This window comes from Pristiophorus japonicus, chromosome 10 (genome assembly GCF_044704955.1).
Source record: "Pristiophorus japonicus isolate sPriJap1 chromosome 10, sPriJap1.hap1, whole genome shotgun sequence".
Lineage (NCBI taxonomy): Eukaryota > Metazoa > Chordata > Chondrichthyes > Pristiophoridae > Pristiophorus > Pristiophorus japonicus.
Genome location: NC_091986.1, coordinates 206,076,223 through 206,092,787, shown reverse-complemented (window position 1 = coordinate 206,092,787; position 16,565 = coordinate 206,076,223). Strand labels below are relative to the sequence as shown.

Sequence of the window (16,565 nt, the reverse complement as noted above, 5' to 3'; positions counted from 1 at the left end):
GGAAAAGGGGAGGTGCAACGAGACCTGGGTGTCATGGTACATCAGTCATTGAGGGTTGGCATGCAGGTACAGCAGGCGGTTAAGAAAGCAAATGGCATGTTGGCCTTCATAGCGAGGGGATTTGAGTACAGGGGCAGGGAGGTGTTACTACAGTTGTATGGGGCTGTGGTGAGGCCACACCTGGAGTATTGTGTACAGTTTTGGTCTCCTAACTTAAGGAAGGACATTCTTGCTATTGAGGGAGTGCAGCGAAGGTTCACCAGACTGATTCTCGGGATGGCGGGACTACATATCAAGAAAGACTGGATCAACTGGGATTGTATTCACTGGAGTTCAGAAGAATGAGAGGGGATCTCATAGAAATGTTTAAAATTCTGACGGGTTTAGACAGGTTAGATGCAGGAAGAATGTTCCCAATGTTGGGGAAGTCCAGAAGCAGGGGTCACAGTCTAAGGGTAAGGGGTAAGCCATTTAGGACCAAGATGAGGAGAAACTTCTACACAGAGAGTGGTGAACCTGTGGAATTCTCTACCACAGAAAGTTGTTGAGGCCAATTCACTAAATATATTCAAAAAGGAGTTAGATGTAGTCCTTACTAGGAGGGGGATCAAGGGGTATGGCGAGAAAGCAAGAATGGGGTACTGAAGTTGCATGTTCAGCCATGAACTCATTGAATGGCGGTGCAGGCTAGAAGGGCCGAATGGCCTACTCCTGCACCTATTTTCTATGTTTCTATGTTTCTCTGTTGAATTCTAAATTTCTCCCAGTCCTCAGATGTGCTGCATTTTTGGCCAATTTATATGCCTCTACTTTGGATTTAACACGATCCCTAATTTCCCTTGTAAGCCACGGTTGAGCCACCTTCCCCATTTTATTTATACTCCAGACAGGGATGTACAATTGTTGAAGTTCATCATGTGATGTTTAATTGTCTGCCATTGCCTATCCACCGTCAACCCTTTAAGAATCATTCGCCAGTCTATCCTAGCCAATTCATGCCTCATACCATTGAAGTTACCTTTCTTTAAGTTCAGGACTTTAGTCTCTGAATTAACTGTGTCACTCTCCATCTTAATGAAGAATTCTACCATATTATGGTCACTCTTCCCCAAGGGGCCTCGCGCAACAAGATTGCTAATTAATCCTCTCATTACACAACATCTGGTCTCGGATGGCCAACTCTCTAGTTGGTTCCTCGGCATATTGATCTAGAAAACCATCCCTTATACACTCCAGGAAATCCTCCTCCACCATATTGCTACCAGTTTGGTTAGCCAAATCTATATGTAGATTAAAGTCACCCATGATAACTGCTGTACCTTTATTGCACGCATCCCTAATTTCCTATTTGCTGCCATCCCCAACCTCACTATGACTGTTTGATGGTCTGTACACAACTCCCACTAGCATTTTCTGCTATTTGGTGTTCCGCAGCTCTACCCATACAGATTCCACATCATCCAGGCTAATGTCCTTCCTTACTATTGCATTAATTTCCTCTTTAACCAGCAACGCCACCCCACCTTCTTTTCCTTTCTGTCTATCCTTCCTAAGTGTTGAATACCCCTGGATGTTGAGTTCCCAGCCTTGGTCACCCTGGATGACCGTGATGCCAATTACATCATATCCGTTAACTGCTATCTGCACAGTTAATTCGTCCACCTTATTACGAATACTCCTCGCATTGAGGCACAGAGCCTTCAGGCTTGTCTTTTGAATACCCTTTTCCCCTTTAGGATTTTGCTGTAATGTGGCCCTTTTTGCTTTTTTGCCTTGGGTTTCTCTGCCCTCAACTTTTACATTTCTTCTTTCTATCTTTTGCTTCTGCCCCATTCTACTTCCCTCTCTCTCCCTGCATAAGTTCCCATCCCCCTGCCACTTTAGTTTAACCCCTCCCCAACAGCACGAGCAAACACTCCCCCTCGGACATTGGTTCCGGTCCTGCCCAGGTGCAGACCGTCCGGTTTGTACTGGTCCCACCTCCCCCAGAACTGGTTCCAATGTCCCAGGAATTTGAATCCCTCCCTTCTGCACCACTCCTCAAGCCACGTATTCATCTGAGCTATCCTGCGATTCCTACCCTGACTAGCACGTGGCACTGGTCACAATCCTGAGATTACTACTTTTGAGGTCCTACTTTTTAGTGAGTTGGTCTTAACATGCTGGAACTGTATAAAAAGAGGGAGCTTGGTGCAGTCTTGCTTGGAGTGCAGCGACAGGTCAATGTGCAAAGGTAAGAGTTTGCTAAGTGGGAAAGTTTGGGCAAGTGGGGGCGGGAGGTGTTGCTTTGTCTTGATTGATTAAGGAAATACCGTGTTCACTGACGTCCCAGATACCCTGTATAAGACCAAAATAATTAGAAGCTGGAGTCAGCCATTCGGCCCCTCGAACCTGCTCCGCCATTCATTAAGATCATGGATGATCTTTAACCTCAACTCCACTTTCCTGCCCGACCCCCATATCCGTTGAGTCCCCCAGAGTCCAAAAATCTATCTCTCTCAGCTTTGAATATACTCATTGACTCAGCATCCATAGCCTTTTGGTGTAGAGAATTCCAAAGCTTCACAACCCTGTTTCCTTCGCTGTGTCGTTATCAGCTCACATTTTCAGCAACTTTGTGGCCAAACATTTTTTGAGTTGAAGGCTGCAGGGGCAAGTCTGACCAACGGCAAATGCCATGAGATAGCCTGCTACAGCAAATTCAGGCCCATTAGTGTTTCTTGACCTAATCTTACCTTGTCATAAGAACATAAGAAATAGGAGCAGAAGTAGGCCATTCAGCCCCTCGAGCCTGCTCCGCCATTCAATAAGATCATGGCTGATCTGATCTTGGCCTCAACTCCACTTCCCTGCCCGCTTTGCATAACCCTTGACTCCCCTGTAGTTCAAAAATCTGTCTATCTCCACCTTAAATATATTCAATGACCCAGCCTCCAAAGCTCTCTGGGCTAGGGCATTCAAAAGCTTCACAACCCTCTGAGAGAAGAAATTCCTCCTCATCTCCGTCTTAAATGGGCGACACCTTATTCTAAAACTATGCCCCCTAGATCTTCATTTCCCCACAAGGGGAAACATGCTCTCTGCATCTACCTTGACGAGACCCCTCAGAATCTTATACATTTCAATAAGATCACCTTTCATTCTTCTAAACTCCAATGAATATAGGCCCAACCTGCTCAACCTTTCCGCATAAGACAATTCCTTCAATCTCAGGAATTAACCTAGTGAACCTTCTCTGAACTACCTCCAATGCAAGTATATCCCTCCTTAAATAAGGAGACCAAAACTGTATGCAGTACTCTAGGTGTGGTCTCACCTGGGCAGCGTGGCGGCCCCGACCTGCGAGAGACTACCAGCGGCAGGTTGGGTCCATAAATGGAGCGGCGAGCAGCGGCCATGGGCAACACGGCGGCGTACCACTGCAAGGTACAGCGCGAGCTGGTGCAGGAGGGCGACGGCAGCGAAGAGGTTCCAGGCCGCTGATTGGAGCATGGGCAGGTACAGCAGGAGCGGCGAGGTTGGGGCAAAGAAGCAGCGAGAGATTGTAGAGGGACGTGATCGGGATCCAGGAGAGGCACAAGTTCAGGGCCAGGAGAGGCGTGGGCCCAGGTGCAGCACGGGCCAGCCCACAGTGTGATATGTGTGCGCACTAGGTCCGTGCAGCAGAGCTGGTCTCCAGTCATTATGCAACCGGACCAAGACCTAGCTCTGTCAAGCCCATGTGCAACGGCCACCACACGTTAAAAAAAATCCACACACAGGTATCTTCCACCCTACACTATGTAGTTCAGGACCTGGAATATTAGGTCCTTCATTGAAATACCTGTGAACTCATCCTTTTTTCACGTGGAAACAAGTCACCTTCGATACGAGGAACTGCTTATGATGATGATGTACAGTTGTCCTAATCAACAGGTGAACTAGTTGCCTCTGGGAGGACGGTGTCCACCTTCTGAGACATCAGAGTGATATCCTCTGTCTTTCCTCTTAGATCCTCTGCTCTTGTGTAAATTCATCTTCTGTTAGTATCTGGACTTGTCTTCCCATAACATAAGAAATAGGAGCAGGAGTGGCCATTTTGCCTCTCAAGCCTGCTCCACCATTCAATAAAATCATGGCTAATCTGATCATGGACTCAGCTCCACTTCCCTGCCCGCTCCCCAAAGCCTTTTAGTCCCTTATTGCTCAAAAATCTGTCTATCTCTGCCTTAAATATATTCAATGACCCAGTCTCCACAGCTCTCTGGGGCAGAGAATTCCACAGATTTACAACCCTGAGAGAAGAAATTCCTCCTCATCTCAGCTTTAAATGAGCGGTCCCTTATTCTGAGACTATGTCCCCTAGTTTTAGTTTCCCCCATGAGTGGAAATATTTTCTCTGCATCCACCTTATCGAGCCCCCTCCTTATTGTATATTTTTCAATAAGATCACCTCTCATTCTTCTGAACTCCAATGTGTATAGGCCCAACCTACTCAACCTAACTTCGTAAGTCAACCCCCTCATTTCCGGAATCAACCTGGTGAACCTTCTCTGAACAGCCTCCAATGCAAGTATATCCTTCCTTAAATACGGAGACCAAAACTGTACGGAGTCATCATCATCATAGGCAGTCTCTCGAGTTGAGGATAACTTGCTTCCACACCAAGAAGTTCACAGGTGTTTCAATGAAGGACCTAATATTCCAGATCCCAAACTAAATTTTGAGGGGTGGAAGATGGCTGTACGTGGATTTTTTTAACATGTGGTGGCCATTGCACATCAGCCACTAGATGGGCTTGACAGAGCTAGGTCTTGGTCCAGTGGCGAGGATTAACCAAGACGACTGGAGACCAGCTCTGCTGAACGGACCGAGTGTGCATACATATCACAGTGTGGGCTGGCCCGTGTTGCCCCTGGGTCCCTCGTCTCTTCTGGGCCCCAAACTCACGCCTTTCCTTGGCCTCGATCACGTCCCTCTACTCAAGGTGTGGCCTCATCAATATCCTGTACAGTTGTAGCAGGACTTCACTGCTTTTATACTCTATCATCCTTGCAATAAAGGCCAATATTCCATTTGCCTTCCTGATTGCTTGCTGTACATATTACCCTACCAATAAGTGCTTTGCAGGGTTAAGAAACAGGTGGGAAGAATCCAGTAGCCAGGGGCAGGTCTGCTCCTCCAGGCCCCACAATGTGCTGGGCTGACTGGCTATTCGTGAACATCCTCAAAGTCTGTCACAGAAGCTTGACTTGTTTGAATCTCTTGACACTCGCATGTCATCTTGCAGCCAACGCAAGCTTGAAGAAATTCCACTTAACTCTCCCAATATTATACTATACTGTGCTAATGGACCTGCAAATAAATAAACTGACTCCACTGCAATAACTTTGTGAGAACATTTTTATTGCAATTAAATTATATCCAGACCAAAAATTAAATTAAAATGCATGAAAACCAAAGAGAATCATAAATCTTCAAGCACAAACTAGATGAATACAGAGGGATTGTTTGCAGTTCATTTCACTTCATCTTCCGTTGCATCATCATCATCACCATAGGAGGTGCCTCGAACGAGGATGACTTGCCTCCACATGAGTTCACAGATGTTTCAATGAAGGACCCGATATTCCAGTCCTGAACTCCAATTGAGGGGGTGGAAGATGCCTGTGCGTGGATTTTTTTAACGTGTGGTGACCGTTGCACATCAGCCACCACACGGCCTTGACAGAGCAAGGCCTTTATCCAGTGGCAAGCATTAACCAGGACAACGGGCGACCTGCTCTGCTGCACAGACATACTGTGCACACATATCGCAGTGGGGGCTGGCCCGTGCTGCCCTTGGGCCCTCGGCTCTTCTGGGACCCGTACCCTCATTTGCCGCACCTCCGCCATGCTTCTCGCCGCTCCTCCGCCACAAAAACACTCACCGCACCTCCGCCACGATCTCTCAGTGCTCCTCCGCCACAAAACACTGCTTGATACTGAGGATCTGATGATTCTGCAGTGTCTTGCCAAGTGCAAGGTTCTGTGCAACATCCGGGGCTATTAGTACTTCTGCATAGTCAGTGTGGGAGACACCTTCCGTTGCATTGCTTTTATGTCAAACATTAAAGTCAGAGCCACTTCACAGGTCTTTACAGTAAATGTAGAACAGTACAAGAGGACTTCGGATTTTTTAAATAACATTAAGAAATGTAGGAAGTGGCAAAATCTACAATGCAGAGCAACACCATTCTGGTGGTGTTACTCCAGGCAGGACAGCCCAATATAGCGTGGTCATAGTGCCATTACAGCAAGAACCACCTTCTGGAGAATTTTAGCTATGAGGAATGATTGGACAGAAAGGAAAAGGAGGTGAGGTAGCGTTGCTGGTTAAAGAGAAGATTAACGCAAGAGTAAGGAAGGACATCAGCTTGGATGATGTGGAATCTGTATGTTAGAGCTGTGGAATACCAAAGGGCAGAAAACGCTAGTGGGAGTTGTGTACAGACCACCAAACAGTAGTAGTGAGCTTGAGGATGGCAGCAAACAGGAAATTAGGGATGCGTGCAGTAAAGGTACAGCAGTTACCATGGGCGACCTTAAGCTACATATAGATTAGGGTAACCAAACTGGTAGCAATACGGCGGAGGAGGATTTCCTGGAATGTATAAGGGATGGTTTTCTAGACCAGTATGTCGAGGAACCAACTAGAGAGCAGGCCATCCTAGACTGGATGTTGTGTAATGAGAGAGGATTAATTAGCAATCTTGTTGTGTGAGGCACCTTGGGGAAGAGTGACCATAATATGGAAGAATTCTTCATTAAGATGGGGAGTGACACAGTTAATTCAGAGACTAGGGTCCTGAACTTAAAGAAAGGTAAATTCGGTGGTATGAGATGTGAATTGGCTAGGATAGACTGGTGAATGATACTTAAAGTGTTGATGGTGGATAGGCAATGGCAGACATTTAAAGATCACATGGATGAACTTCAACAATTGTACATCCCTATCTGACGTAAAAATAAAACAGGGAAGGTGGCTCAACCGTGGCTAACAAGGGAAATTAAGGACAGTGTTAAATCTAAGGAAGAGGCATATAAATTGGCCAGAAAAAGCAGCAAACCTGAGGACTGGGAGAAATTTAGAATTCAGCAGAGGAGGACACAGGGTTTAATTAGGAGGGGGGAAATAGAGTATGAGAGGAAGCTTGCAGGGAACATAAAAACTGACTGCAAAAGCTTCTATAGATATGTGAAGAGAAAAATATTAGTGAAGACAAATGTAGGTCCCTTGCAGTCAGATTCAGGTGAATTTATAATGAGGAACAAAGAAATGGCAGACCAATTGAACGAATACTTTAGTTCTATCTTCACTAAGGAAGACACAAATAACCTTCCGGAAATACTAGGGGACCAAGGGTCTAGCGAGAAGGAGAAACTGAAGTAAATCCTTATTAGTAAGGAAATTTTGTTAGGGAAATTGATGGTATTGAAGGCCGAAAAATCCCCAGGGCCTGATATTTAAATACTCTGGGATGCAGACTAAGTGGCCCTAGAAATAGCAGATGCATTGGTGGTCATTTTCCAACATTCTATAGACTCCGGATCAGTTCCTATGGATTGTAGGGTAGCTAATGTAACCCCACTCTTTAAAAAAGATGGGAGAGAGAAAACAGAGAATTGTAGACTGGTTAGCTTGACATCGGTAATGAGGAAAATGCTGGAATCAATTATTAAAGATGAAATAGCAGCACATTTGGAAAGCAGTGACAGGATCGGTCCAAGTCAGCATGGATTTATGAAAGGGAAATCATGCTTGACAAATCTTCTAGAATTTTTTGAGAATGTAACTAGTAGAGTGGATAAGGGAGAACCAATGGAAGTGATGTATTTGGACTTCTAAAGGCTTTTGACAAGGTCCCACACAAGAGATTAGTGTGCAAAATTAAAGGGGGGTAATGTATTGATGTGAATAGAGAACTGGTTGGCAGACAGGAAGCAAAGAGTAGGAATAAACGGGTCCTTTTCAGAATGGCAGGCAGTGACTAGTGGGATACCGCAAGGTTCAGTGCTGGGACCCCAACTATTTACAATATACATTAATGATTTAGACAAAGGAATTGAATGTAATATCTCCAAATTTGCAGATGACACTAAGCTGGGTGGCAGTGTGAACTGTGAGGAGGATGCTAAGAGGCTGCAGGGTGACTTGGACAGGTTAGGTGAGTGGGCAAATGCATGGCAGATGCAGCATAATGTAGATAAATGTGAGGTTATCCACTTTGATGGCAAAAACATGAAGGCAGAATATTACCTGAATGGTGACAGATTAGGAAAGGGGAGGTGCAACGAGACCTGGGTGTCATGGTACATCAGTCATTGAAAGTTGGCATGCAGGTACAGCAGGCGGTAAAGAAGGTAAATGGCATGTTGGCCTTCATAGCAAGAGGATTTGAGTATAAGAGCAAGGAGGTCTTACTGCAGCTGTACAGGGCCTTGATGAGGCCACACCTTGAATATTGTGTACAATTTTGGTCTCCTAATCTCAGGAAGGACATTCTTACTATTGAGGGAGTGCAGCGAAGGTTCACCAGACTGATTCCCGGGATGGCAGGACTGACATATGAAGAAAGTCTGGATCAACTAGGCTTGTATTCATTGGAATTTAGAAGAATGAGAGGGTATATAAAACATATAAAATTCTGACAGGATTGGACAGGTTAGATGCAGGAAGAATATTCCCGATGTTGGGGAAGTCCAGAACCAGGGGTCACAGTCTAAGGATAAGGGATAAGCCATTTAGGACCGAGATGAGGAAAAACTTCTTCATTCAGAGAATTGTGAACCTGTGAAAGTTGTTGAGGCCAGTTCGTTAGATATATTCAAAAGGGAGTTAGATGTGGCCCTTACGGCTAAAGGGATCAAAGGGGAAGGAGGGAAAGCAGGAATGGGGTACTGAAGTCGCATGATCAGCTATGATCATATTGAATGGTGCTGCATACTCGAAGGGATGAATGGTCTACTCCTGCAACTGTTTTCAAGGTTTCTATGTTTCCATGGCTCCGTCCTCACAGCTCAGCGTTGCATTGTGATTGCAAGGAAATGAAGCAAAGTTCCAGGATGTAGCTACCTATTACCGTCACTGGAAGTTCCAGCCCGAATACTGTATTAGTCGCTACATTTGTCCTTGTAGCAGACTATAGAGTTCTGCATCTGGATCTTTGTTGATACAGACCCTGTGAAGACAATTTCCCATGGCTAATGTCTAGCGGGGTCGGGGGCAGCTCGTGTCTGAGGATATGGTTCATGGCATCTTGATGGATTTGGCCAATAGAATACACTGGCATGTTGATCACTCTGTCATGTTACTTTTCATGCAATACTTTCATGGGATAATTCCACCATAAGAGAACATAAGAGCATAAGAACATAAGAAATAGGAGCAGGAGTAAGTCATTTGGCCCCTCGAGCCTGCTCCGCCATTCAATAAGATCATGGCTGATCTTGGCCTCAATTCCAATTTCCTGCACTGTACCCATAACCCTTGAATGCTACAAGTCAGGCATTTGTGTATCATTGCGACACTGTCCTATGCACTGTCCCCGCTACCTTTGGGATTAGGAGACTCCATATGCCAAAGCAAGATATATTCAGCTCCCTCTGCAGATGAAGGTACCACCAGGTGGGCATTGAACACCTCTCATATAGCCTGACCTGTTTGGAATTACTTGATGAATCTCCTCTTGTTCCAAAACACTCAGGATAGGGGCAAATTCTCACAGGAGCTAGTAATGGTGCGGAGGGCATGAAAAGGAGGAAAATTGGCAAAAGGCTCATGAGAAACTGTGGTCCAACAAATAAAAGTAAGGTATTGGCTAAAATACTTTAAATGACTTTAAAATTGCTGTGTCCTCATGACATGCAATGTCAACTGTGTCTCAGTTGGTAGCACCCTCACCTCTGAGTCAGAAAGTTGTGGGTTCAAGTCCCACTCCAGAGACCTGAGCACAAATCTAGGCTGACAATCCAGTGCAGTGCTGAGGGAATGCTGCTCTGTTGGAGGTGCTGTCTTTTGGATGAGATGTTAAACCGAGGCCCCGTCTGCTCTCTCAGGTGGACGCAAAAGATCCCATGGCACTATTTCAAAGACGAGCAGGGAGAGTTATCCCCGGTGTCCTGGCCAATATTTATCCCTCAATCAACATAACAAAAACAGATGATCTGGTCATTATCACATTGCTGTTTGTGGGAGCTTGCTGTGCACAAATTGGCTACGGCATTGCCCACATTACAACAGTATCTACACATCAAAAAGTTCTTAATTGCTGTAAATCACTTTGGGACGTCCGGCGGTCGTGAAAGGCGTTATAGAAATGCAAGTCTTTCGTTGCATACTTATTAGCAGCGAGTGGCCAATTCAAATGGGCATGATTACAGATGTATGCCCTACACATCCGAACATCAGGAAATGGCATGTAAAATATCCCATCCCAAAATTCATACTTGAATGAAGCTCACAATATTCATCACCTACGGGAAACTGAGCGACAAAGATCAGAAAATCCATGCTCAAATGTGAGGTCAATGAAGTATCATTGAGCAGAGAAGGTCCATCGTCCAGCACAACGGCAGTTAAGGGGGTAAATCTCGCAGAGATAACATTAAATGGCATGAGTAAGCAAACATAGAGCATTACTTCATGTTGAGAACATAAGAATTAGGAGCAGGAGTAGGCCATTCGGCTCCTTTGAGCCTGCTCCGCCATTCAATAAGATCATGGCTGATCTTCTACCTCAACTCCATCTTTCTGCACTATTCCCATATCCCTTGATTCCCTGAGTATTCAATGTTAAACCAGAGAAGTCGAACCAGAGGACACATTTGTAACTTTTTAGATCTTAATATGCGCTCTCTTAAAGTTCACGGTAGACCGTTTAATTGAAGGAACAGGAAGCTGACTGTGTTTATATCTCTTGACTGACAGATTGTGTGCGCATATGTTGATTCATGGAAACTACGCAAAAAATGTTGAAACCAGATTAACACGTGTAACCGAACCTCTGGGGCCGAAATTCATCAACTCACTGCCCGTTGCCACCGACATTCCTCGTGAAGAACCGCCCAGTGCCACTTTGGAGGTGGCCTGAAGCGGGCGGGAGGGGAGAGCCGCCGGGAACCACCCGCTGACGTCAGCGGACGGCCGAGTGGCGCAACTGAGCTCCCGCCCACCGAGCTCCCAGATTCCTGCGGGCGGGAGTCGGCGGGAGAACGGGGGTGAACCGTTGGCTGCAGGCTGGTCTGTCCCCGACGGTAAATCTGAAAAACCTGAAAAAAAAGGTAAGTGAACATTTTTTTTTAAACCTGGATGGGGTCCCCTGAAGGTCTTCCGATAGTATTTTTACTTTTTACTGCTGATTTTTATTTTTCAGCTCTTCGACCCTCCGTGGGCCCGACTCCATCCCCGGCGGCACTTGGACGGCAAGCGCCTCCGCCGTTAGAGAATGAGAGCTCTCGCCCGTTGCCGCCCAGATTGGCGGCGTACGTTGTCCATTTGCCACCCGCCGACCTTCGCGGGACCTCGTCGATGAATATCCCGCCCAAAGTACCGTCTGGTACCTCGGCGGCCATCGGCGGCACGTTGGGCAGCACTCGGGCGGGCGGGGGCCTTGCTGAAAATCGGCCCCATAAGATCTTATCTGTAACATTCAACTGATTGTCACTGTTGATTAAAGTATTGAAGTACAAAACTGAGCCATCAGTTGACAAGTCTATTACTGATATTCTGATCAAATCCAGGATGTGTTTACAGCACAATGCTTGTCTTTCCAGTACTCAATAATTTCTTCTCCACCTTCCCAAACCATGAATAAAGAACTGCGCAGTGACAGGCAATTAAAATGTCACTTTTAAAAGCATTATCATGGAGGTTCAGAAAAAAAAGTAAAGGCCTGGATGCTGCTTGGCAACAGATAAGATATCCCAAGGAATTCGACATCTATTATTTTCCAGGTAGAAATCAAGGCATGACAGCTCAAAGGGTTTGTGATCTCCATAAGTTCTATCTTAAAGTGGCAATGCAAGGAAAACATTCAGTCACAAGTGCTGTTAAAAGCAGAAAATGCTGGAAACACTCAGCAGGTCAGGCAGCATCTGCGGAGAGAGAAACAGAGTTAACGTTTCAGGTCGATGACCTTTTGTCAGAATTGGAAAATGTTAGAGATGTAACAGGTTTGAAGCACGTGCAGGGGAAGGGGAAGAAGGGAGGGGAGGAATGACCAAAAGGGAAGGTCTGTGATCGGGTGGAAGGCAGGAGAGATTAAATGACAAAAGGGATGGTGCATGGCAAAATGAGACGGTAATGGGACAAGTTAAGAAACAAAAGATGGGTCTAGCGGAGGCGTAAATGGGAATAGCAAGAACATTACCAACAGCTGCTGTCCAAAAAATGGGGGTAGAGGTTTATGACCTGAAATTGTTGAACTCAATGTTGAGTTCGGAAGGCTGTAAAGTGCCTAATCGAAGGATGAGATGCTGTTCCTCGAGCTTGCATTAAGCTTCATTGGAACAGTGCAGGAGTCCGAGGACATAGTGGGAGTGGAGTGGGGAATTAAAGTGACAGGCAACCGGAAGCTCGGGGTCACACTTGCGGACTGAATGGAGGTGTTCAGCAGAGTAGTCACCCAATCTGTGTTTGGTCTCCTAAGTGTAGCGGAGGCTACATCGTGAGCAGCGAATACAGTATACTAAATTGACAGATAGAAACATAGAAAATAGGTGCAGGAGTAGGCCATTCGGCCCTTCGAGCCTGCACCGCCATTCAATGAGTCCATGGCTGAACATGCAACCTCAGTACCCCATTCCTGCTTTCTCGCCATACCCCTTGATCCCCCTAGTAGTAAGGACTATATCTAACTCCTTTTTGAATATATTTCATGAATTGGCCTCAACAACTTTCTGTGGTCGAGAATTCCACAGGTTCACCACTCTCTGGGTGAAGAAGTTTCTCCTCATCTCGGTCCTAAATGGCTTACCCCTTATCCTTAGATTGTGACCTTATCCTTAGATGGACTAAGAAATCACTGTTTCACCCGGAAGGGTTTTTTTTTTGGGCAGTGGGAAGTGGGGGGCGTGGGGGTTGGGGGGCGAGTGGTAAACAGCAGCTGTTGGATCTATTGGTCGGATCCTTGCAATTTATTCGAATCATCTGAGTCCTCATCACACCAACAGAATGGGAATGTACCACAGCAGGGCTGAAGCCACGGTTTCCAGAGAATATTATCCCAGGAGAGCTGAAGAGGAACTGGAGTCAAGGTCTTCCGATGTTCTTCCACCCCGGACCGGATCCGGCTTTGGATTTCGTGGTAAAGTGGTTCTGTTGCAGGCGATAAAGGGTGTGCTTCTGAGGGGTCCTTTGAGAGGTCAAAGAGTAAAGGTGGGTCATGGTAGGAGACATGATTGCCATGACACCAGCAGGTCTCACTCTGGTAGCAAGCGCCTACCTCAAATTTGGGAGTGAAAAAATGAGCCTTCCACACAGAATCACCTAAAGAAAAGAAAAACAAAATTGAAGAAATACATAATCCCTTCGAACTGTAGCAATCTGATAACAAAGCAAACATGAATATAAGGTCACAACACAGTTAACAGTGCAATTTTACATTTTTATTTATAGGATGTGGGCATCGCTGGCATTTATTGCCTAATTGCCCTTGAGAAGATGGTGATGAGCCATCTTCTTGAACCGCTGCAGTCCATCACAGAAGTTCTTTTTGATACAACACAGTGGTTTGCTAGTGGCCATTTCAGAGGGTAGTTAAGAGCCAACCACATTGCTGTGGGTCTGGAGTCACATATAGGCCAGACCAGGTAAAGGCAGCAGATTTGTATAATGTGGATAAATGTGAGGTTATCCACTTTGGTGGCAAAAACACAAAGGCAGAATATTATCTGAATGGCGGAAGATTAGGAAAAGGGGAGGTGCAACGAGACCTGGGTGTCATGGTACATCAGTCATTGAAAGTTGGCATGCAGGTACAGCAGGCGGTGAAGAAGGCAAATGGTATGTTGGCCTTCATAGCTAGGGGATTTGAGTATAGGAGTAGGGAGGTCTTACTGCAGTTGTACAGGGCCTTGGTGAGGCCTCACCTGGAATATTGTGTTCAGTTTTGGTCTCCTAATCTGAGGAAGGACGTTCTTGCTATTGAGGGAGTGCAGCGAAGGTTCACCAGACTGATTCCTAGGATGGCAGGACTGACATATGAGGAGAGACTGGATTGACTGGGCCTGTATTCACTGGAGTTTAGAAGGATGAGAGGGGATCTCATAGAAACATATAAAATTCTGACGGGACTGGACAGGTTAGATGCGGGAAGAATGTTCCCAATGTTGGGGAAGTCCACAACCAGGGGACATAGTCTAAGGATAAGGGGTAAGCCATTTAGGACTGAGATGAGGAGCAACTTCTTCACTCAGAGAGTTGTTAACCTGTGGAATTCCCTACCGCAGAGAGTTGTTGATGCCAGTTCATTGGATATATTCAAGAGCGAGTTAGATATGGCCCTTACGGCTAAAGGGATCAAGGGGTATGCAGAGAAAGCAGGAAAGGGGTACTGAGGTGAATGATCAGCCATGATCTTATTGAATGGCGGTGCAGGCTCGATGATTACATCTGTCGGTTATGTGTTGTATTAGTGTCTGTGACAGTACCTAGCAATGATATCATGCAATGATCTCATGCCATGTCGTCCTGTCACCTTTTACAGAAGAAACTATCGACGATGACGTCCGTGCAGAGGCGAACGGGTGGGGGGCCACCAATCACCAACGACATCACTGAGATGGAGGAGCGAGTGCTCGCACTTGTGGGGAAGCAGACCTAGACAGCCACGGATGCATCTGCAGATCCTGAAGTGATGCCACGTGAGTAAAGTTTATACCATTGCGTAATTTAAAGTCAATAGATGCCACACCCACGCATATCCGAACAATCATGTATGATAGATGATTTCTAAAATTGTCATAGAAATAATGCTGACCTAATGAAAATTATTGGAATGCAAATGTGCTGATGGTCATGAAATGTGATGTCTGCGATGATTTTGAGAGCGGTGGTGCTTTTGTCGTGCATATGCTGTGTGTAGCGCTGGACTCACCTTGTGACCCTAGCACCCCCTTCTCCTCTAATAACCTCATTTGTGTTTTTCAGCTCAGCCAGCAGCACGTGCCAAGGCAAGACCTCAGAAGCCAGAAGGTGGGGGTGTGGGGCAGGAGTCGACAGGCGTTCCTACATCTGGTGCTGAGGAGCTCTGATTCTCGCCCATCAATCTGCTGGGTCTGTTCTCCACGGATAAGAGCGCGTATTTTGAGGAACCTGCATCGCCACGCTCCAGAAGCCATTCCACCCCAAGGCCATCTAGTGGTCCTCCGGTCATTCCCGCCTCCACTCTGGAGGTGCCGGCCTCAAACACCTCGGCACTTGTCCCCAGGACGGCTCCGACCCCGTGGAGGTCCCATGGACATGGCAGGTCTGTTCCACAAGCGCCACATGACAGCGGAGAGATGGTACAGTTGTCCAGGAGGACTGTAGACCAGCTCATCGAAGCATTGGAAGGCATATCCCGACAGCTGGCCACCATGACCGAGTACATTCCGCGGATGGTGGAGGCCCTGGATGCGATAGCCAAGAACACTGCTAGCACAGGCCTTCCAGTGTTCCCCGAGTGTGGCACTCCGCCCCCAGGTTCCGCACCACCACTGCGAACGACAGATGAGAGCAAGGACCAAGATCCTGCTTCTGCATCAGAGAATGTTGCCCCTTCGGCAACCCCTGCTCCCATACCCGTCCAACCAATGCATCTGCTTTCATCCCCCCCAATGGGGCACCGCCTGAGGAGTTGTAGAGGTGGGGAGAAGAAGCGGAGGGGGGAAGGAAAGTGAGGTGCATGTCCGCAGGTGATGGCTGTGTTATATCTCCATCTGGGTGTATGCAATTTGTTGTAATGTATGGGGGCTGGGGACCATGCTCCTGCTTTGCCTTTGCATTCTGTGTTGCTGGACATGTTGAACATTTGATTGATGTCAATGGTGGAAAAAGTGGGGTGTGGGCGGGGGTTGGGTGTTATTGCCTGTGATACTTATGATTTCAGACCAATGTTGGTATTAAACTTTTGTTATTGAACATAACCTTGTTGCGCATTGTCTCAGATAGCTGCACCGCTACACACTGTTGATTCCTTAACATTGAAAGGGTTAAATACAACTTAACATCAATCAATGTAAACTTTAACTGGCACCAAGGTGATGGGCACCATTGATGGCTGAACTGCACACACACAGCAGTGTGTCAGTGTTGTCACTCACATCAGCGCTCTTTCAGGCAAATCGTTCAGATTTCAGCTCCACACGGAAGAGTGGGATTTTAAATAGGCCAGCCACACTGCTGGCGTTCGTTCAGAACAGTTCCACATTTTGTGGGCATTTTTTGGGGCGAGTGATATTGTGGAAAATACGTGTGCAAGGGGGGGAAATGACGGTGTTCAATCTCCTGGACATTAGTTTCGGCAAATGTACCCTTTATGACAAATAAAAGTGGGCGGGCGTTA

The 16,565-nt window shown here is 46.4% G+C and overlaps 1 protein-coding gene across 1 annotated transcript in view; it reads right to left on the bottom strand.

Annotated features, from left to right (window-relative positions):
* Positions 1-13,133: 13,133 nt before the first annotated feature.
* The window catches only part of LOC139274666 (arylsulfatase H-like), a 66,167-nt gene continuing 62,735 nt past the window's right edge, over positions 13,134-16,565 (bottom strand). Inside the window, exon 11 of the mRNA XM_070891343.1 lies at positions 13,134-13,507. Within this exon, the coding sequence (XP_070747444.1) occupies positions 13,134-13,507 (374 nt within the window). The remainder of the gene's footprint in view (positions 13,508-16,565) is intronic.